This window comes from Microcaecilia unicolor, chromosome 1 (assembly GCF_901765095.1).
Source record: "Microcaecilia unicolor chromosome 1, aMicUni1.1, whole genome shotgun sequence".
Lineage (NCBI taxonomy): Eukaryota > Metazoa > Chordata > Amphibia > Gymnophiona > Siphonopidae > Microcaecilia > Microcaecilia unicolor.
In genome coordinates this window covers 103,483,393-103,506,812 of record NC_044031.1, presented here as the reverse complement: position 1 = coordinate 103,506,812, position 23,420 = coordinate 103,483,393, and the positions used below count along the sequence as shown (strand labels likewise).

The following is a 23,420-nucleotide window of genomic DNA, read 5'->3' as shown; positions in this document are numbered from 1 at the left end:
CCACTGGCATGGCATCTTCTATAGAGATGTTAAAATGACAACCTACAAACTGTTTGTTCGATATTAAAGTCTTACGAGTATTCTGAACTTAAGCTGAAGGAAGAGATGCATTCTTTGTATGTAATAGATTAATTAGGTCTTTTAAATAATATGGAGGGGCATTTTCGAAAGGGACGGCCAAGTTTTGATGAGGACGTCCTCGCAAAATGTCCCCATCCAGGGGTGGAGAAACCCATATTTTCGAAACAAGATGGACATCCATCTTTCATTTCGATCATATGGTCAGGGACGCCCAAATCCTGAAATTTGGTCATCCTTAGAGATGGTCATCCCTAGACTTGGTCGTTTCTGATTTCACGCGATAATCGAAACCAAGGACGTCCATCTCAGAAATGACCAAATGCAAGCAATTTGGTCATGGGAGGAGCCAGCATTTGTAGTGCACTGGTCCCCCTGACATGCCAGGACACCAACTGGGCACCTTAGGGGGTATTGCAGTGGACTTCATAAATTGCTCCCAGGAACATAGCTCCCTTACCTTGTGTGCTGAGCCCCCCAACCCCTCCCCTAAAACCCACTACCCACAACTGTACACCACTACCATAGCCCTTACAGGTGAAGAGGGGCACCTAGATGTGGGTACACTGGGTTTCTGGTGGGTTTTGGAGGGCTCGCTGTTTCCTCCACAAACGTAATGGGGAGGGGGGTATGGGCCTGGGTCCGCCTGCCTGAAATGCACTGCACTGACTAAAACTGCTCCAGGGACCTGCATACTGCTGTAATGGACCTGAGTATGACATCTGAGGCTGGCATAGAGGCTGGCACAAAATATTTTGAAAGATATGTTTTGAGGGTGGGAGGGTGTTAGTGACCATTGGGGGAGTAAGGGGAGGTCATCCCCGATTCTCTCCGGAAGTCATCTGGTCATTTCAGGTACCTTTTTGTGCCTTGGTTGTAAGAAAAACACAACCAGGTAAAGCCATCCAAGTGTTCGTCAGGGACGTCCTTGTTTCTTTCGATTTTGGGTCGAGGACATCCTAGTGTTAGGCAAGCCCAAGTCCCGCCTTCGCTACGCTTCTGATACGCCCCCTTGAACTTTGGCCATCCCTGCGACGGAAAGCAGTTGGGGATGTCCAAAATCGGCTTTCAATTATATCTATTTGGATGACCCTGTGAGAAGGATGCCCATCTTCCGATTTATGTCGAAAGATGGGCGTCCTTCTCTTTCAAAAATGAGCCCAATAATATTCTAAATAATTTTCTTATATCCATCTTTACTCCTGCTATCTCTTATGAATATTTCCTTTTCTTATCCTTAAGTTGTTTATATCGATTAATTGCATTTCACCAATTTGAAATATTAGATTCTGATTTATTTTTTCTCTATTTCTTCTCAAGTTTTCTGCAGAGCTGTTTTAACAACAGAAGCTCAGTATCATACCATAGGTTATAATTTCTACTAACTCTCTTCCTCAATCTTATTTTGGCGCTATATCATCTAATATGCCTGTACTAATAGAAGTCCAATTTGAATCTATTCCAAAATTTCAGTGAATTAATTTTCCCTCTGGTAGAGTATGTAGTTGTTTACAGGGGCGTAGCCAGACAACAGATTTTGGGTGGGCCTAGGCAAGAATTGGGTGGGCACCAAGTGTTCCAACCCCCCCCCAAAAAATTATCTCAGCTGGTGGGAAAACACTTCTTTCCACCTTGGCAGCAGGCATGCAGTGAAAACTGAGCATGTGCAGGTGCCGGTGTCATGGAGAGTAGCATTTTCGTTACCATCAGGGGAAAATCTTCAGCTGGCGGAGCTTGGGATTCCCTCCAGTTACCACTAAACATGTGGTACTGTTGGGTGGGCCTGAGCCATAAGTCCACCTGTGGCTACACCACTGGTTGTTTAATACATTTTTCTATCCATTCCATCAAAAATTCAAGAGCATAGTGATCTGACCATAGAACTGGTTGCCAAGATGTACTATCAATAGTCAAACTGTATGAAGTATGATTTGTATATGCTAACAGACCTAGATGATGAACTTTTTCATGGGATGATAGGAAACTGGGCCAACCATTCTAAAAAATCTAATAAATCTGTTGTCTAGATACTCCAGATGTAAATTTATGTCCCCAACCAAAATCAAATGGTTAGAGATCAAAGCTTTTCTCATTAAAAAGTCATAAAACTAATCCCTGACTTCTAGCCATTTATCCAGAGGGCAATAAAACAAAACACAACTAAAATAAGTCATCAGAAATCTCACATGCTATAATCTCAAGTAACATAGTAACATAGTAAATGACGGCAGATAAAGACCTGAACGGTCCATCCAGGCTGTTCATTTTACATGGTATGTAATACTTTATATGTATACCTGAGTTTGATTTGTCCCTGCCTTTCTCAGGGCACAGACCATAAAAGTCTGCCCAGCACTTTTCCTGTACTAAAAGTTCTGAAGCTAACGTCGAAGCCCCTTAAAATTTACACTCCAGCCCATCCATATCTATTCAGTCACGATCAGGGCACAGACCATAGAAATCCACCCTGCACTGGTTTTACTCTCCAAATACCGGCATCACCACCCAATCTCCGCTAAGATTCCGTAGATCCATTCCTTCTAAACAGGAATCCTTTGTGTTTATCCCATGCATGTTTGAATTCAATTACTGTTTTCATCTCTACCACCTCCCGCGGGAGAGCATTCCACATATCTATTATTATTATTAGCATTTGTAAAGCGCTACCAGACGCACGCAGCGCTGAACACCTGACACAGAGACAGTCCCTGCTCAAAAGAGCTTACAATCTAAAAAATACAGACAGACAAGACAATTAAGGGCGAGGGAAGTTCTGGGTGAGAAGGAACAAGGGGAGGGCAATTGAGAAGTGGCTAGGAGCCAAAAGCAGTGGTGAAAAGGTTGGTTTCCAGCATAGATTTGAAGACAGGTAGAGATGGAGCTAGACGTACAAGCTCAGGAAGTCTATTCCAAGCATAAGGTGCTGCGAGGGAAAAGGAACGAAGCCTGGAGTTAGCAGTGGAGGAGAAGGGGAACGACAAGAGAGATTTGTCCAGTGAGCGGAGTTCACGGGGAGGAATGTAGGGGGAGATTGTTGGATTATTTGTAGTAAATAATTAGCAGATTTTTATACACACAGCTTCAGCTTTAGAAATGTTAATTTCTTTTCTTCATCTCTCTCACATACACCCCAGAATAATTCACTGCTGAGTCACTTTAAAGTTGAATTAACAAAACATCTGTTTACTCACAGTTTTAGTTAGATTGATATTCAGGCAGGCTTATATAACATAATACAATACATTTGGATTATCAGCTCTTTCCATGTGCTTAGATGGTAATGGATGCTCACACCATAGATCCTCAGGTTAGGAGAGACCTTTTTAGCTCCATGTGCTGTTCCTAACCACACCCACAGGAAGTTGCATGGGTGTGACCTCTCTAGGCAATTCACATCAGAGGTCACAGAGTAATCACAGAGAAAGAAAAAAAAAAACATTGCTGACAGACAATGCATGTAAAACACAATACATTATTCCAACAAACCCCTTCTCATGCATAACTGTCATGCAATTATTAATTCATACAAAGCCCAAGCTTTATTCGCAGATTCTCAAAACGTTCTCTGGGTAACGGTTTGGTCATGATGTCAGCTGTCATCTCACTAGTGTGACAATAGTGTAGACTGATAACCCCTTCTTTCGCCAGCTCTCGCACGTTGTGATATTTCGTTGCGATGTGCTTGGTGCGTGACTGAACCTTGTCATTCTGTGACAGTCTGATGCAGCTCTGATTATCTTCCATTATCTGGATTGGTCTCTGTTCATCTATTCCAAAATCCAGCAAAAGTTTTTCAATCCACATCAGTTCTCTGCATGCTTCTGATACAGCCACATATTCAGCTTCTGTAGAAGACAGACTCACAATACTTTGTTTATGACTGGCCCAAGAAATTTGTACATTTCCATACATAAACACATATCCACTTGTGGATTTATATTCAGAATGATCCCCTGCCCAATCTGAATCACAGTAACATATTAGTTTTGGATTACTATTGGCTGAAATCTTTAATTTACAATCAATGGTACCTTTTAAATACCTTACCATCCTTTTAACTGCAGTCCAATCTGATTTGGTAGGTGAGCTGACCCTTCTGCTCAAAATTCCTACTGCATTTGCTATATCAGCCCTGTATGTGGTAGTCAGATATAAAAGCTTACCTATGGCTGATCTATATTGGATGTTATCTGGTAAAGGTTCTCTTACTGTTTCATCCTTCAGAAAATCAGTGATCATGGGAGTGCTTACAACTTGGGCATCTTGCATACCTAAACTTTCAATAAGCTCATTTATTTTCTGCTTCTGGCTTAGAAGATAAGAACCATCATTTTGTTTCTCAATTTCTATACCAAGATAGTATGACACATTACCAAGTTCTTTTATCTCAACATTCAGGTTTAAATATTTTACAATGTCCTTGTACTCTTGCTCACTTTCGCTTGCAATGAGCAGATCATCAACAAAAGCTAAAATGTATGCATATTGTCCATTTCTGCACCTAGTGTACAAGCATTTATCTGCTTCACCTTGCTTAAATCCTAAATTTGTCAATATTTCATGCAATTTGTCATTCCAACATTTTGCACTTTGCTTTAATCCATAAAGACCTTTGTTTAATTTACACACTAGCTGTCTTTGTTTTGTATTTATGAAACCTGTTGGCTGTTCCATGTACAAGTCTTCAGTTATATCTCCATGAAGAAATGCTGTTTTCACATCAATGTGGTTGACTTGCATGCCTTTTGAGACTGCAATGCTCAGAAGTGTTCTAATTGTCGTGTGTTTCACTACAGGTGCAAACACTTCATCAAAATCTTCTCCATATTTTTGAAGATATCCCTTTGCGACTAATCTGGCTTTATACCTTTCCACTTTTCCTTGTGCATTCCTTTTTAACTTGAATACCCATTTGCATCCTATAGCTTTCTTGCCAGGAGGTAATTTTGTAAGAATCCAAGTTTTATTTTATGCAATGCATCAATTTCTTCTTGTGCAGCTTTACGCCATTCAGCAGCTTCTTCTGCTGGCATTTTCTCAATCTCATCCCATGTTAAGGGCTCTTGAGCTTCTGCTGACTTTGTTAGGTAAGACAGTCTTGGGGGTGGAACACCTTTGTTTTCCCTGGATGAGCGTCTGACAACAGGTTGGTCCGACCTTTCCGCATCCTATAAATCTGAGAGTCCTTCTCCAATTGATTCCCCTTCTCCAACTGTACTGTCTTCTTCAATGATCCTTTCTGTGTCTGCTTCCTCTGCCTGTTCCTCGTTAGATACAGATGAGTTGCTTTCAGACATCTGCCTTGGTATGGCATTTATATACACTGGCATGTCTATTATGGTTCTAGTTTCATATTCTGGATGATAAGACTCATCTGGGATAATCCAGCCTTTATCAACCCTTTTGTTTTCATCAAAATATGTAACATGTCTTATGCCAACAATGCCAGTTTTCAGATTCAAAATTCTATATCCTTTGTGTCCTGGAGCATAGCCAACTAAAATGCCCCTTTCTGTTGTGGAATCCAGCTTATGCCTTCTTTGCTTTGGTACATGAGCATATGCTGTACTTCCAAATGTTCTTATGTGTGACAGGTTTGGCTTCCTACCATGCCATGTCTCATGTGGTGTGCGCTCAGCGCCTTTAGTTGGCATTCTGTTTTGTAGGTACACTGCTGTGAGAATGGCTTCCCCCCATAGTCTTTTAGGGAGATTACTATCTGACAGCATACATCTGGTCATTTCCACAAGTGACCTAAATTTTCTCTCTGCAACAGAATTTTGCTCTGGTGTATAAGCTACTGTTGTGATATGCTGAATGCCTTCTTGTTGTAGAAATGTGCGCATGCTTTGTGAAGTGAACTCACCACCATTGTCGGTCTGAAGAACCTTTGGTTTTCTTTCAAATTTATTGCTCACCATGGCTACGTATTTCTTCAGCATGTCTGTGACTTGACTTTTTTCTTTCAGCAAATAGGCCACACAGTATCTAGAGAAATCATCCAAGAACACTAGCACAAATCTGTTATTTCCCAATGATGGGATATTAAACGGTCCACATAAGTCACTGTGTATTAAGTCCAGTACTTTATTACTCCTATTTCCTGTGTATGCAGGAAATGAGGGTCTCACACCTTTTTGAGTAACACAGTCTATGCATTTCTCCATTTTACCAGTATCTGCACTTATTTGAATGCCTGTGGCAAGTTGCTTACTGTGAAGATCCTGGATCACCTTAAAATCACGATGTCCCAGGCGGCGGTGCCAGATTTCCAGACTACATTTACCATCATTCTTCCTTACTTGCGCCATATGTGAGGCTTCACCTGAAATGCTCAGTTTATAAATATCATTATGCATAAAAGCTTCAGCATACACTTCATCATTTTTAGAGATTGTGCACTTACTGTTTTCAAAATGAATCACAAATCCCTTCTTATCTAATGTAGATACACTAAGCATATTGCAAACTGCTTGGGGAATATACAAGACATCACTTACAGGAATTTCTTTAACTTCATTAGACACTTTGCATTTTAAGAATCCAATGCCTTTTGCTTGGATCTGAGTAGTCCCTGCGTTTGCAGTATGAAGAACACCTTCTTCTGGACTCATTTCCTGAAAGAAATCCTTACAATTGGTTAAATGGCATGTGCTCCCCGAATCCAAATCCAAGTACTTTCATTTGAATTATTATTTACCATAGTCAAAGATTTTTCTGCCATTAGAAAGCTCTTATGTTTATCATTGTCCTTTGTACATTTCCTGCTTGGAAAATTCTTTTGTTCCATTGGCTTAGGTGAGCTAGAGGGGGTGTTTTGTGTTTCCTTACACCATTTAGATACATGTCCCTCCTTTCCACATGAATAGCAAATCAGCTTGCCCTTGGGTGGAGTTTTCCCATAGCTCCGCCTTCCTCTATTCTTTGCCAAGAAATTTGTTTCATTTCTCTCTGACTGTCTTTGAGAACACATCTCCTCAGAATCATTAATTATGCATTCCTGCCTCAGTTTGATGCTGCCTGTTCAAACGATTGCCCTTCAATGGCTTCATTCACAGACCTAAAAACATCAAACTTCTTTGATAGTGAGGTAAAAAGAAATGCTCTTTTCAATGCATCACACATGGGAATTCCAGAAAGTTCTAGCTTTTGAAATGAAGACATAAGATGCTTAATGTGATCATTACACTTACTTTTATCCCTTAATTTGGTTTCATTCAACTCTGCCAACCAAATTGGTTGCTGTTTTGCATATGTAGTTGCATACATAGTTCTCAGTTTATCTAAAATTTCCTTTGCTGTATCTTTTGCCTCCACCAATATGGCTTGTTTCTCTGAGAGAGCTTCAAAAAACATGCACTTCACATAATAGTTTGCATTGTCCCATTCAGCCATATTTTCAGCTGTTCTGTTTTGGTCTAAACATATACTTAATTTCTTTGCTTGAAGGAGACATCTGAATCTTAGCTCCCATTGCTGATAATTATATTCAGTTAATTTAGGCACCTTGAGAGAGTGGAAAAATGGTGAATTTCCTCCCTCAGCCATTGCTTAGCCTTGCCTTCTGTTTGGTGTGTGGGGGGGGGGGGGGGGGAAAGATAGACAGACTGAATCTTTCTTTTAAAACTTAAGAGAAAAATTTGGCTTTTTCACTGCCTGGTAATATTTCTCTTCTTCCTTTTTCAATTCCTGGGCTGGGCCCATAACCCTTTTGTTGGATTATTTGTAGTAAATAATTAGCAGATTTTTATACACACAGCTTCAGCTTTAGAAATGTTAATTTCTTTTCTTCATCTCTCTCACATACACCCCAGAATAATTCACTGCTGAGTCACTTTAAAGTTGAATTAACAAAACATCTGTTTACTCACAGTTTTAGTTAGATTGATATTCAGGCAGGCTTATATAACATAATACAATACATTTGGATTATCAGCTCTTTCCATGTGCTTAGATGGTAATGGTTGCTCACACCATAGATCCTCAGGTTAGGAGAGACCTTTTTAGCTCCATGTGCTGTTCCTAACCACACCCACAGGAAGTTGCATGGGTGTGACCTCTCTAGGCAATTCACATCAGAGGTCACAGAGTAATCACAGAGAAAGAAAAAAAAAAACATTGCTGACAGACAATGCATGTAAAACACAATACATTATTCCAACAGAGATGAGAGTGGAGAGGTAATGGGGGGCTGCAGAATGGATGTATTTAAAGGTCAGTAAGAGAAGTTTGAACTGTATGCGGAAGCGGACAGGGAGCCAGTGAAGTGACTTAAGAAGTGGGCTAGTGTGAGTATAACGATTTTGGCGGAAAATAAATCGTGCTGCAGAATTTTGGACAGACTAAAGAGGAGAGAGATGGCTGAGTGGAAGACCAGTGAGAAGTAAATTGCAATAATCCAAGCGAGAGGTGACAAGGGTTTGGATAAGGGTTTTGGTAGCGTATTCAGAAAGGAAGGGGCGAATTTTGCTAATGTTGTAGATAAAGAAACAACAGGTTTTGGCGATCTGTTGAATATGCGCAGAGAAGAAGAGAGAGGAATCAAAGATGACTCCAAGGTTACGAGGCGAGGAGACAGGGAGGATGTGAGAGCCATTAACAGAGATAGAGAATGGGGGAAGAGGGGAGGTGGGTTTAGGGGGGGAAATGAGAAGTTCAGTTTTAGTCATGTTTAGCTTCAGATGGCGTTGAGACATCCAAGCAGCAATGTCAGACAAGCAGGATGAAATTTTATCCTGGATTACGGTTGAGATTTCAGGGGTGGAGATGTAGATCTGAGAGTCATCTGCATAAAGATGGTATTGAAAGTCATGGGATGAAATTAGGGTACCAAGAGAAGAGGTATAGATAGAGAAAAGGAGGGGTCCAAGGACAGAACCCTGGGGGACACCAACTGAAAGCGGGATGGAAATTGAAGAGGAACCGCCAGAGTGTACACTGAAAGTGCGAAGTGAGAGGTAGGAGGAGAACCAGGAAAGAACAGGGCCCTGGAATCCAATCGAGGATAGCGTATCTAGGAGAATGGAGTGGTCAACAGTGTCAAAAGCAGTAGATAGGTCAAGAAGGATAAGGATAGAATAGAAACCTCTGGATTTAGCCAGTAGCTGGTCATTAGAGACTTTGGTAAGTGCAGTTTCAGTAGAGTGAAGAGGGCGGAAACCAGATTGGAGTGAGTCAAGAATAGGTTGAGAAGAAAGGAAGTCAAGACAATGGTGGTGAACAACGCGTTCAAGTAATTTGGAGAGGAAAGGAAGAAGGGAGATGGGGCGATAGTTGGAGGGACAGGTAGGGTCAAGTGAGAGTTTTTTTTAAGGAGTGGAGTGACAACAGCATGTTTGAAGGCTGTAGGAACAGTTGCAGTGGAGAGTGAGAGATTAAGGATGTGACAGATGACAGGGATGATAGTAGGAGAGATAGTGTTAAGTAGATAAGTGGGGATGGGATCAGATGAACAGGTAGTACATTTAGAGGAGAAAAGAAGAAGGGCAGTTTCCTCAGTAGAAACTTCAGAGAAGGAGGAAAAAGAAGGAGAGGAAGGAGAGTAGGGGGTGTGGACTAAGGGAGAGAGAGGTGGGGAGGGTTTGGATGAAATCTACCACCCTCTCTGTGAAAAAATACTTTCTGACATTACTCCTGAGTCTGCCCCCCTTCAACCTCAATTCATGTCCTCTAGTTCTACCATCTTCCCGTCTTCGTAAAAAGGTTCGTTTGCGGATTAATAACTTTCAAATATTTGAACATCTGTATCATGTCACCCCTGTTTCTCCTTTCCTCCGAGGTATACATGTTCAGGTCAGCAAGTCTCTTCTCATACAGTTTGCAACACAAATCCCATACCATTTTTGTAGCTTTTCTTTGCACCGCTTCTAGTCTTTTTACATCTTTAGCAAGATATGGCCTCCAAAACTGAACACAATACTCCAAGTGGGGCCTCACCAACGACTTGTAGAGGGGCATCAACACCTCCTTTCTTCTGCTGGTTATACTCCTCTCAATGCAGCCTAGCATCCTTCTGGTCACGGCCGTCACCTTGTCACATTGTTTCTTCACCTTCATATCCTCCGACACCAACACCCCAAGGTCTCTCGCCTGATTCGAGCTTACTAATCTCTCCCCTCCTATTCGGTATCTCTCTTTTGGGTTTCTACACCCCAAATGCATCACTCTGCACTTCTTGGCATTAAATTTTAGCTCACTTATTCAATTATGCTCCAGACATATAATTTCAATTTGTCAATCAATTTATTAAAAAAAAAACACTACCAACATACATACATACACTTCCTGCTTACTGAATAAACACAATCCTATATAAATGTATTAAATTATCACACTTGTACACATTGTAGACACATCCTATCACTACACTCTCGTTTTAACCTGTTTAACAATGTTCTTATCCTAATTAAACAGTTCATATACATTTCCAGACACTCAAGTTCAGGTTCTACTGCCCCCAACTTAATAATGCCCCAAGTTTTTGTCTATTAGATTGTAAGCTCTTTGAGCAGGGACTGTCTTTCTTCTATGTTTGTGCAGCGCTGCGTACGTCTTGTTGCGCTATAGAAATGCTAAATAGTAGTAGTAGTAAGTTCACAGATGGACATAACTTTCAAAGCTCCTCTGTTTCGATGAAACTGCTGTATAAACTGATCTCGATTTATTATATTCTCATACACTTCAGTTCTTAAATGCAATCGACAAAAAACGTTTTTAAACTGTCAATATCTTCTCATATGTTTCAATGGATCTTTGAAGCAAACACGCTCCCTCATAAGAATGACTCTATTTTCCTTCTTAGTTGGCTGTTAGAAGCTGAACTTTTAATCCTCAATGAATAATTGCCTCATGTGCATTTATCAAGATGGGTGAAACTGCCATCAATGTTTCCAACACATTAGCTTCTGAAAACACAAGAGAGCTTTATTCAGTGCAGCTGAAAAATAGCAAGCCACCACAAGTTCCTTTGCTCCAGGTTTGCTATTGTGGTGGCTTGCTATTTTTCAGCTGCACTGAATAAAGCTCTCTTTTGTTTTCAGAAGCTAATGTGTTGGAAACATTGATGGCAGTTTCACCCATCTTGATAAATGCACATGAGGCAATTATTAATTGAGGATTAAAAGTTCAGCTTCTTACAGCCAACTAAGAAGGACAATAGAGTCATTCTTATGAGGGAGCGTGTTTGCTTCAAAGATCCATTGAAACGTATGAGAAGATATTGACAGTTTTAAAAAGTTTTTTGTCGATTGGATTTAAGAACTGAAGAGTATGAGAATATAATAAATCGAGATCCGTTTATACAGCAGTTTCATCGAAACAGAGGAACTTTGGAAGTTATGTCCATCTGTGAACTTGGGACATTATTAAGTTGGGAACAGTAGAACCTGAACTTGATTGGTAATGTATATGAACTGTTTGATTAAGATAAGAACTTTGTTAAACAGGTTAAAATGAGAGTGTTGTGATAGGATGTGTCTACAATGTGTACAAGTGTGATAATTTAATACACTTATATAGGATTGAGTTTATTCAGTAAGCAGGAATTGTATGTATGTTGGGAGGGTTTTTTTTAAATAAATTGATTGACAAATTGAAATAATATGTCTGTAGCACATTTGAATAAGTGAGTATTTCATCGAAGTGCTCTGGTTAAGAATAATACATCCCCTTGTGCTTGTGTTTAACTTTGATTAAATTTTAACTGCCAGACCCTCGACCATTCTTCTAACTTTTGGAGATCCCTTCTCATTGTTTCTACTCCCTCCAGGGTTTCCACTCTATTGGCTATCTTCGTGTCATCCGCAAAAAGGCAAACCTTTCTTTCCAACCCCTTCAGCAATATCTCTGTCAAATATATTAAACAAAATGGGCCCCAGCACTGACCCCTGAGGAACCCACTGCTCACCATCCTTTCCTCCAAACGGATTCCATTTACCACCACCCTCTGCCACCTGTCGGTCAACCAGTTTTCTATCCAGTTCACCACTTGCGGTCCTAAGTTCAGCCCTAAGTAATAGAATCTAATAGTCTAATCTTTAAAAAGTTTTTATAAATAACTACTAAACCCTCTCCCTGTTTACCCTTAATGGGTCGTATAAAATCTTATATCCATTTGGACAAAGCTGTCTTATGATAAGTTTATCCTGCATAGGAAATAAAATCTAATTTTGGTTGAGCTTGTTCTATCCATTCTCATAAAATATTTGCTTTCTAACATATATTAAGTGTTAGCTCTAAAATTAATACATATATTCAGCTCAATTAACTGTACATGTAAAGTGCTTACTATATGGGTAATGTGATCACTATGCTGGCAATATCCATTTAGTTTAGGCTGAGCTAAGAATTCTTAATCAGTGGGTTCTGCAGCAAATAACGTGAATTAGAGTGAATGTGCACTGTTCGTAAATGTCTCTGCAACAAAATGACTTGATTTCCATTTTCTTAATCCCTTCATTATATATTTTAATATAAATATTTGGAGGGCAGTTTCCAGGAAACGTATAGAACAAACAGTCTGTGTTCAACTCAGTGATTGTCTAGGAGAGAGAAACTGGCTAGATCCATGTCAATTTGGGTTCAGACCCGGTTATGGAACAGAAATGGTCCTTGTATCCCTACTAGATGATCTTCACAGAAATCAAGACAGGGGATTCACCTCGGTGTTAGTACTGCTAGATTTCTCAGCAGCTTTTGACACTGTGGATCATGATATCATGCTAGCATGACCGGCAGAAACAGGTATCAATGGAACAGTACTTGCCTGGTTCAGATCCTATCAGACAGACAATAATCCATAATGTTTGGCAGCATCTCATCACTACCATGGGCACTGACCTGTGGAGTACCACAAGGATCGATACTGTCACCTAGGGGTACCACAAGGATCAATACTGTCACCTATTTTGTTCAATATCAAGCCACTAACTGAGCTGATTCAGTCAATGGACACTCAGTTCTACATCTACTCATACCCATTGAACCTGACTTACCTACATCCTTGAATAAACTGATTACCTAACATCAATTCAAGAATGGACTAAACACAATAAATTTTGCCTGAACCCAAGTAAAACCAAGCTTCTCTGGGTCCCTAACAAAAGTGGATATGTACCTGACATCAAAATCTCTTTTGGGAAGTATGAACTCCCCTCAGATCACAAGTCAGGAACCTTGGAATACAGTTAGATTCCTGTCCCTGCCTTGTCACCGTGGGCTCTGCCCCCATCCCCACAGGCCCTGTCCCTGTCCCGATCCTGCAAGCTCTGTCTCTGTCCCCATGGTTTAACCACATTTCCCCGTCCCCGTGTCATTCTCTACCTGAGAGGAACCTTAGGTCAGATTCTTGTTCTTTATTGGCTCTTCCTGTTACTAGAAATAGCGCCTTTTATTTTAGATTGGCCCTCTTTGGAGATAAAACAAGAAAAAACACTTCAGCAGTTTAAGATGCATTAAAATACTTATTTTTCTAAGAAGGCATTTAGATTATCTTAGGGGACCCTTGGGGAAACTGCAGAGTATTTTGAATTTATGTTATTTTTAAAGACGTACGATTGTTGTGGAAGGCTTGTATGAATGTTCCTTTTCTACTTCTAATGGTGTTCATTTTTTCGTTTTAACATGAATTGTAAACCACTTTGATTTGATCGAAAGGTGTTATATCAAGATATCTTAAACTATTAACATACTTTTCACAAGTATATTCAGACTCGGCAAAGGCATTCTTGCGGTGGATTTGAGAAGGGGCTATCATTTCTGCACATAACGAATTATCTAAGTCTGCATATAAAAAAAGAGCCAGGAAGTGTATGCGTAGTAAATGGCAGGTGTATATATGTGTGTACTTACTGTGGTATCATTTTTATAGAAAGTATTTGTAAACATTCTACTAATAATCATTTCTATAGCACTACTAGACATACGCAGTGCTGTACATGTTATATGTAGGTACTTTTTCTGTCCCTAGAGGGCTCACAATCTAAGTTTTTGTACCTGGGGCAATAGAGGGTTAAGGAGCCCTTTTACAAAGATGCAGGAAGACTAGCGTGTGGGTAGCACATACTAAATTGGCACTATCACTAGGGTAGCACATGCACCCGGTGGTAATTCTGATTTTGGCACGCGCTGAATACAGATGGTATCTGGCAGTGTGCCCATGTTGGCATGCGCTGCATGGTTATCACGTGAGTGGTGCGTGAGCCCTTATCACTAAGTCAGTGGATGGTGGTAAGGGCTCAGGCCCTAAATAGGCACATGCTAGTTTTAATATTAGCACAGGCCCATTTCCCAGCCTATTATAAATTGCCTTTTTCCCAGCCGCAGTAAAAAGTGGCCCAGCGCCCGCCCACATTAACAGAGGCCACCTTTTACCACGGCTTTGTGAAAGGACCCCTAAGTGACTTGTCCAGGGTCATAGGGAGCTGCCGTGGGAATTGAACCCATATCATTAGGATCAAAGCCTGCTGCACTATTAGGCTACTCCTCCACTCTTTAAAAATTGATACAACTTATGCATACATTTGCTGCATAAATTAAGTGGCTTGTTCTGAAATTACCTGCCAAATGTACATTTCACTCAGTGTGACTCGTAGCTCAGCTATATTTTTTAAAATAGTTTTTTTTCCTTTTTGTACTTTTTTTATGCAATCCTTAAAAAGCATTTTTCAAAAAGCTTGTAGCTTTGACATTTGAGATACGTATTGAATACTTCTTAACTTGGCAGCGATTTTTCACCCAAGTACAAAAAAAGGAAAAAAAAACTATTAAAAAAATATAGCTGAGCTTTGGGTAGATCAATGATGATGTGTACAGTGCCATGAGTACATGGGGCGTTGTTCCCAAATGGTATATGCTGTCAAGTTATTCTGATGATCCCCGTTAGTAAAGTAACCAAGTTAGTTTGAGATTAAAAGGTTGTGTAAAAGTTTGGACTGTGTAATATACAAGTGTTGGGAGTGTTTGGGACAGAGTATATTGGATTTTATCATTTTAAAGGCACAAATGCAAGGAAGGTGCATTTCTATTCAAATTCTTGTCTTGTATTGAAACTATTCTCTTGAGCTATCTCATCTTCAAGGTTGTATTGGTTTTGTGTTATTTTTCAGAAAGTTGAAACATTTTAGTTCTCAAGGGAATGGAATGCTAGAATATCTATGTACATCCTAGTCAATACTGTTTGATATATCAGAAGGTATTTGGAAATATGAAGGAGCCTGAAGATGAAATTGCCATCGTGGGAATAGGATGTAATTTTCCAGGAGGTGAGTATTACATGAACGAGACATAATGACTATCTTGTCATCACTATCCAAAGAACTTAAGGCTCCTTTTACTAAGGTGCGCTAACGTATCGTGCACTAATGATTAGCATGTGCTAAATGCTAAGAAGCCCATTTTATTCATATGGGCTTCTTAGCATTTAGCATACACTAATGATTAGCTCGCTAAGTCCATTAGCACACCTTAGTAAAAGGAGCCCTTAGCTTCCTCAGTATAATACTATGGTATTTATGCACATAAAGGGCAATTCTATAAACTAGGTGCTAACTATTATGTGCACATAATGTGCTTGTAAATGTTTAGAATACCAGCTTATACATGCAGATGTGTGCACATATGTGCATATATTCCCTGAAGCACTACTGTGTAAATATGCACCTATCATACATAGCATATATTTGCAAGGGGACATATACATGGATAGAGCATGGGAAGGATATAAGCAGGGCACTGCCACATTTAGCGGTGTCAATTCTATAACAGAACCTAGGCGCCTAAGCTCCCTTATAGAATAGGTTCCTACCACATGCCAACAGGATGCATAAATGGAGGCACTCAGTTACAGAATTTGTCCCATAGAAGAAGCATATTTTATAAAGAAATGTAGGCACCTGCTTTCCTTCATAAAATACTAGTGTAATTGGGTACAGAAATGCATATCTGGCAGGAGTGCTGACAGGGATCTGGGCCTCCAGGCAATCTCTCCCCCTCCCCAGATCTAACATCTTTTCCCCCCTCCACCTCCCACGATGCAACACCTCTCCCTCTCATTCTATCCCCAGGTCCAACGTCTCTTCCTCCTGCTGAGGCCAACATCTCCCCCTTCTCTAGTCTGTCCCTGGATCTGGCTATCTCCCCTTGCATTTACCTCAAAAGCCCCTTTCTCCATACAGGGCCCTGACTGTTTGCTGCTCACCGGAATCTCTCTGCCGTGGCCCACCCTTACGGAAGCAGGAAGGTATGTCAGAAAGGGGCAGGCTATGGCAGAGAGAAGGTTCTGGTTGGTAGCAAACAGCTGCGGCCCCGTATGGAGAAAGAGACTTTTGATGTACATGGGGGGGGGGGGGGGGGGGGGGGGGGGGGGAGAGGGGAGATGCCAGAGGGGAGGAGATACTGGGTCTCCTAACTGCACTGGGCCCTTGGGCACTGTCTGGTTGCCGAAATAGTCAGTCCACCCCTGATATCTGTGATATGTGTTTAACATAGCATTCTATAAGCTACGCGTGCGTGAGTCCCACCCATGCTCTGCCCTTGTGTATACCCATTGTCAAATACATGCTATCTAAGTTAAGCACATATAGAGCTTCCCCCATAAAGCTAGATTCTCCCAAATTCCTTACAGCTTCTGAAGGTCAATAGGCCCAAAAACCTGAATAGCAACTTTGTAAAATTAGATGTTAGGGAGATATTGGGTATAAAAGAGAACAATCATCACTGCCTATAAAAAAGAAATGATTTATTTATGGTAACTGTATTTTGTCTGTCTAGGAAGGCTCAAGGTGCCTATTAGTTTTCACCTACTACAAATCAACCCTGACAGGCTGATCCACTTCTGATTTCACCTATTAAATATATGGATTTGTAGTGTTGCCTTTTTGGAAGATATTGGAACTACGGTTCCATAGATACAATGGGCCAAAATCTGAACTGGATCAGCCTGGTCTTTGGTCAAGAGTAGGGGCGGCCAAAGGTAAGATACTGCCTAAGGCAGGGCTGAGATGCTGACCCCCCTCTCCCCCAAGCCAGGGTCTGGCATCTCACCTCTTCCTTCCTCCACCCTCTTCCCCATTTTTCAAAAGCAGGCATCAGCGATTCCCATATGCTGCCCAGCCGCCGGCACCAGCCTCTTCTCTACTGTGCCCACCTCTGAGGAAACAAGAAGCTCCGTCAGAGAGGCAGGCTGCAGTAAAGAGAAGAGGGTGGAAGAAGGAAGGGGGAGATGCCGCTCCAGAAAGATTGCTGCCTGAGGCCCCTTCTGCAGGTGGCCTAATGGAAGGGTTGCCACTGGTCAAGGGACAACCATATCACTCCAGGCATGCCCACAAAGAGATGTGCTTTCATTTGAAATGTGTGAACACAAAAGAAATCTGCCAAAAAAGCACATTATTCTTTTTGGGGTTTTTTTCATTTTATTTAAATGACAAATATTGACAAAAACGTCAAAACCCCTTTTAATTATAATTATATGTTTATTTAAAATTTGATGTATTGCTGTTTCTGTCACACATATCAAAGCAGTGTACAGGCTAATATCCAATAAGACATAGAGGGGCATAATTGAACAAAAACGTCTATCTCCATGGGCGTTTATCTCCGAGAACGGGTCCGTGAAGGGGCGGACCGAACCGTATTTTCGAAAAAAAATAGACGTCCATGTTTTATTCGACAATTTGTGAGCTGGGCGTTTTTGTTTTTCAGTGATAATGGAAAATGAAAGTGCCCAGCTCAAAAACGAATAAATCCAAGGCATTTGTTCGTGGGAGGGGCCAGGAGTCGTAGTGCACTGGTTCCCCTCACATGCCAGGACACCAACCGGGCACCCTAGGGGGCACTTTTACAAAAACAAAAAAAAAGGTAAAAGAGCTCCCAGGTGCATAGCACCCTTCCCTTGTGTGTTGAGCCCCCCAAATCCCCCTCAAAACCCACTGCCCACAAGTCTACACCATTACTATAGCCCTAAGGGGTGAAGGGGAGCACCTACATGTGGGTACAGTGGGTTTGGGGGGGTTGGACGACTAAGCATTAAGCATCACAATTGTAACAGGTAGGGGGGGATGGGCCTGGGTCCACCTGCCTGAAGTCCACTGCACCCCCTAACAACTGCTCCAGGGACCTGCCTAACAACTGCTCCAGGGACCTGCATAATGCTGCCAGGGAGGTGGGTATGACATTTGAGGGTGAAAATAAAAAGTTGTGAAACATCATTTTTTGTGGTGGGAGGGGGTTAGTGACCACTGGGGGAGTCAGGGGAGGTCATCCCCGATTCCCTCTGGTGGTAATCTGGTCATTTAGGGCACTTTTTGGGGCCTTATTCGTGAAAAAACAGGGTCCAGGAAAAGTGCCCTAAATTCTAGCTACAAACGCATACTTTTTGTCCATTATCGGCGAAAGGCGCCCATCTCTCCTCGGCCGATAACCACGCCCCAGTTCCACCTTCGCCACGCCTCTGACACGCCCCCGTCAACTTTGTACGCTTCCGTGATGGAGTGCAGTTGAAAACGTCCAAAATCGGCTTTCCATTATACCGATTTATTCGTTTTTGTGAGATAAACGTCTATCTCCCGATTTGGGTCGAAATCTAGGCATTTTTCTCTTTCAATTATAAGGTGGATAGTAGTTTAACACATTCAATAATATGGTGCATCTAGCCAGTATCCTGCTTCCAACAGTGACAATCCAGGTCACAAGTACCTGGCAGAAACCCAATTAGTAGCAACATTCCATGCTACCAATCCTGGGGCAAGCAGTGGTTTCCCTCATGTCCATTTCAGACTATGGACTTTTCCTCCAGGAACTTGCCCAAACTTTTTGTAAACCCAGATATGCCAACTGCTGTTATTACATCCTCCAGCAAAGAGTTCCAGCGCTTAACTATTCAATCTGAGTGGAAAAGTATTTCCTCCAAGTTGTTTGAAAAGTATTTCCATGTAATTTCATTGAGTGTCCCCAGTCTTTGAACTTTTTGAAAGAGTGAAAAATCAATTCACTTTTACCCGTTCTACACCACTCAGGATTTTATAGACCTTAATTATACCCCCCCTTCAGCCGTCTCTTTTTCAAGCTGAAGAGCCCTAACCTCTTCAGCCTTTCCTCATATGAGAGGAATTCCATCCACTTTATTATTTTGGTGCTCTTCTTTGAACCTTTTCTAATTCCGCTATATCTTTTTTGAGATACAGTGATCAGAATTGAATGTAATACTCAAAAAGTGGTCGCACCATGGAGCAATACAGAGGCATTATATTATCATGGTGTTATTTTGCATCCCTTTCCTAATAATTCCTAGCAATCTGTTTGCTTTTTTGGCCGCCGTCGCACACTGGGCAGAAGATTTCAGCGTATTGTCTACAACACTTAGATCTTTTTTTGAGTGCTGACTCCTGAAGTGGACCCAAGCATCGGGCAACTATGATTTGGATTATTCTTCCCAACGTGTATCACTTTGTATTGGTCCACATTAAATTTCATCTGTGATTTGGATGCCCAGTCTTCCAGTTTCCTATGGTCTTCCTGCAAATTTTCACAATCTGCATGTGTTTTTGACAACTTTGAATTGATTTGTGTCATCTGCAAATGTAGGGCCTCTTTTATTATTAATATTTATTATTATTTTTTATTGCATTTGTATCCCACATTTTTCCACCTCTTTGCAGGCTCAATGTGGCTTACAATGTGTTATTGTTAGTAGATAGAAAAATAGGAAATAACTGTTAGTGTTAAATGGAAAGTAGTATCATCAAAGATTAAGCAAATGAGAATAAGTAGAAAACATATTGTTAATAGGTCTAGATCAAGATTTGAGTAAGTAGGAATGAGCAGGGGCATTGTTGATGATAGGGAAGGTTGCTTTGTGTTACATTTCTAGTTGTTGATCTTGTTGGTATGCCTTGTTGAATAGGTGAGTTTTCAGGGATGTCCGAAAGTTAGCTTGTTCGTAAGTAGCTTTTAAGCTGCGCGGTAGTGTGTTCCACAACTGTGTACTCAGGTAGGAGAAATTTGACGCATGCGTTAGTTTATATTTTAGGCCTTTACAACTGGGGAAGTGCAGATTAAGGAATGTTCGAGATGACCTTTTAGAGTTTCTGGGCGGCAGGTCTACAAGATCTGTCATGTAGGCTGGAGCATTTCCGTGAATGATTTTATGAACTAGAGAGCATATCTTGAATGTGATGCATTCTTTAAGTGGGAGCCAGTGTAGCTTCTCCCTTAGGGGCCTTGCACTTTCGTATTTTGTTTTTCCGTATATGAGTCTGGCTGCAGTGTTCTGGGCAGTTTGCAGTTTCTTGATGATTTGCTCTTTACATCCTGCGTAGAGTGCATTGCAGTAGTCTAAGTGACTAAGCACTAGTGATTGTAACAGGTTGCGAAAAATGGTCCTTGGGAAGAATGGTCTTATCCTTTTTAGTTTCCACATGGAGTAGAACATCTTTTTAGTTGTATTTTTCACATGATTATCAAGTGTGAGATGACAATCGGGGGTCACTCCAAGAATTTTCAGTGTGTCCGATACAGGAAGGGATAGTGTTGGCGTGTTCATGGTGGTGAATTTGTTCTTATTATGTTGTGAGGTGAGTATGAGGCATTGCGTTTTATCTGCATTTAGTTTCAACTGAAATGCATCCGCCCATGAGTGCATGATATGGAAACCTTGGTTGATGTCGTTTGTAATTTCCAATCGGATGTTGTTTAAACGGTATGTAGATTGTTACGTCATCTGCGTATATGTATGGATTGAGGTTTTGATTGGATAGTAGTTTGGCCAAGAGTGTCATCATTAGGTTGAAGAGGGTCGGCGAGAGGGGGGATCCTTGTGGGACTCCACACTCAGGTGTCCATGTGTCTGAGGTGGTAGAGTTGGATATCACTTGGTAAGATCGTGTGGTTAGGAAGCCTTTGAACCACTTGAGGACGTTGCCTCCAATTCCAAAGTATTCAAGGATGTGTAGTAATATTCCGTGGTCAACCATATCGAAAGCGCTGGACATATCGAATTGTAGTAGAAGAATGTTATAGCCAGTTGTGATCATTTGTTTAAATTTAGCCATAAGAGTGACTAGCACTGATTCTGTGCTGTGGTTAGCTCGGAATCCTGATTGGGATTTGTGTAGTATGGAGAATTTATTTATTTATTTATTTTATTAAACTGCGCTAGCGATTCCTGGTGTGGCAATGCTGACAAAGCCCATTCACTTTGTCAAAAGCTTTCTGAAAATCCAGATACAGTACCTCAACCAGCTCACCTTGAAGTCAAACTTAGCAGCCTCAAATTTCCCAAATCACCCCTGGATCCATTTTAAAAATAAGCTCTACACTGGCCACCCTCCAATCTTCAGGTAAAAAGACGACTTTAGCAAGAGGTTACATATCACTAACAGCAGATCAGTAATTTCATGTTTGAGTTCTTTCAATACCCTGGGGTGTATACCATCCGGTCCAGGTGATTAATAAATTTGGCTCAGTACATCTTCCAAGTTCACCAAATTTCTTTCAGTTCCTCTGCGTCATCACTCTTGAAAACTGGTACAGGTAGATCGCTTACATTTTCTTCCATAAAGACCAAAGCAAAGAATTCATTAAATTTATTTTAACTGGCATTCCTTTCAAATGTATGTTTAATGTTAATTTTATTGTAAGCCGCCTTGGCCTGGTCTCAGATTTGGCGGGCTACCAAATTGGTAATAAATATGTTTCATTTTCTTTATTAAAATTTTCATTTTACATTCATATAATCAATAAATGTCGGAAGACCTACAAACTTAGTTCCACAACTATTAATACACACTGAAGGTAATTATAGTCTTACTTTTATCCACAATTTAAGGATCCAATAGCTAGAAAACATTATATAAGGAAAAAAGAGGAAAAATAAAAGACAAAAATAAATTTTCCCCTTTAATAAAGACCCGGAGCGGAAGGTCCACCAACATTGCATTCAGGCTGTAGCATTATCTGCTGGGACAACCCCAGGGAGCTCTTTCATTCGTTCTCTGCTTTCAACAAAATCTTTTAGTTTCTTGGGGTCAAAAAAGAGATATGTGTTTGATCCAAGTAATATAATACATTTACAAGGAAACTTGATAAAGAAGGTGGCTCCTAAAGCCAGAACTCTTGACTTAAATGTCATTAGTTCCTTCCTTCTAACCAAAGTTTCCTTAGCCAAATCAGGAAATATATTTATTTTCTCTCCCAAGAAAACATCATTCACATGTTTAAAAAATAAATGTAAAATATTAATTTTGTCCAATTCAAAGGCAAAGGTCACCAACAGAGTAGCTCGTTCCTTTTCCACTGATGTTTCTAACATTTCTGTTAAATTCAAATTTTCTTTTGGCAACTCTTCTTTATTTTTATAGGATCCTTTTAAGTAATAAAATGTTGTCACCGGAGGGTGATTCTCGCTTGGTAGTCCCAATATTTCAGACATATATTTTTTAAATAGCTCCAAAGGAGAAATAAAAGAAGATCTCGGAAAATTTAAAAGTCTTAAATTATTCCTCTTGAGCTGATTTTCTAAGTTCTCCATCTTTCGAGCATGTGCATTTTTTTCTTTTATTACTGAGGTTACCACTTCTTTTACCGACTTTATTGCAGTTCATATAATTCCAATTTCTTTTTGCTGTGCTTCCATCTTGTTGGACACTAATAAAAAATAGTTTTTTAATTCAACTGTGTCTCTCCGCAGAGACTCTGAAATTTGTAGCAGAGAAGAATTAAGCCCCTGTATAGCGTCCCAGAGTATGTCCAACGTGACTTTCTCTGGTCTTACTGGGCTGATGTGTTCTCCAGAAGTAGGTTTCCGGGGCAGTGGAGGGTTCGGTAATACCATCGTTCCCCCCTCTGATGTTACTCCCGGGAAGGACGCAGCGATGGGGCATTCTCTGATCGTCTGGAGATCGTAAACAACTTTGGGTGTCTCCAATAACGATACACTTTCCTTTTCGCTAATACTTCCAGGTCGCGGCGGGGTCATACCGGAGGGAGAACTTAACGTCACTCCCTCAGTGCTATAGTTTGCTGCTGGTATTGCGTTTCCTGCAGTAGCAATCGTTGGCTTTACCGATGCTTGGACTTCAAATGCTTCGAGGGTAGTCTGGCGTAAGGTAGGGTTCCCAACTGGCCCCGAGGAGGCAGGGGCTCCAGTTTTCCCTTTCCTCTTCCCCATATCCGTTGAAGCTCAGGAGCTCCTAAAGCGTGCGTCCGCTCCAATTGCCATTTTGGATCCCTGATAATAAATATAAACATAAACATTCAATCTCTCCCTGAGTGCCCCTTTTGCTCTTTCATGATTTAATGGTCCTACGGATTCCCTCACAGGCTTTCTGCTTCTGATATACCTAAAAAAT

General features: G+C 40.9%; 1 protein-coding gene across 1 annotated transcript in view; it reads left to right on the top strand.

The window, feature by feature from the left end:
* The window catches only part of LOC115467602 (highly reducing polyketide synthase SAT13-like), a 106,970-nt gene that overhangs the window by 7,550 nt on the left and 76,000 nt on the right, over positions 1-23,420 (top strand). The window contains exon 2 of the mRNA XM_030199277.1: positions 15,183-15,338. Coding sequence (XP_030055137.1) covers positions 15,281-15,338 — 58 coding nt within the window. The 5' untranslated portion in view covers positions 15,183-15,280. The remainder of the gene's footprint in view (positions 1-15,182; positions 15,339-23,420) is intronic.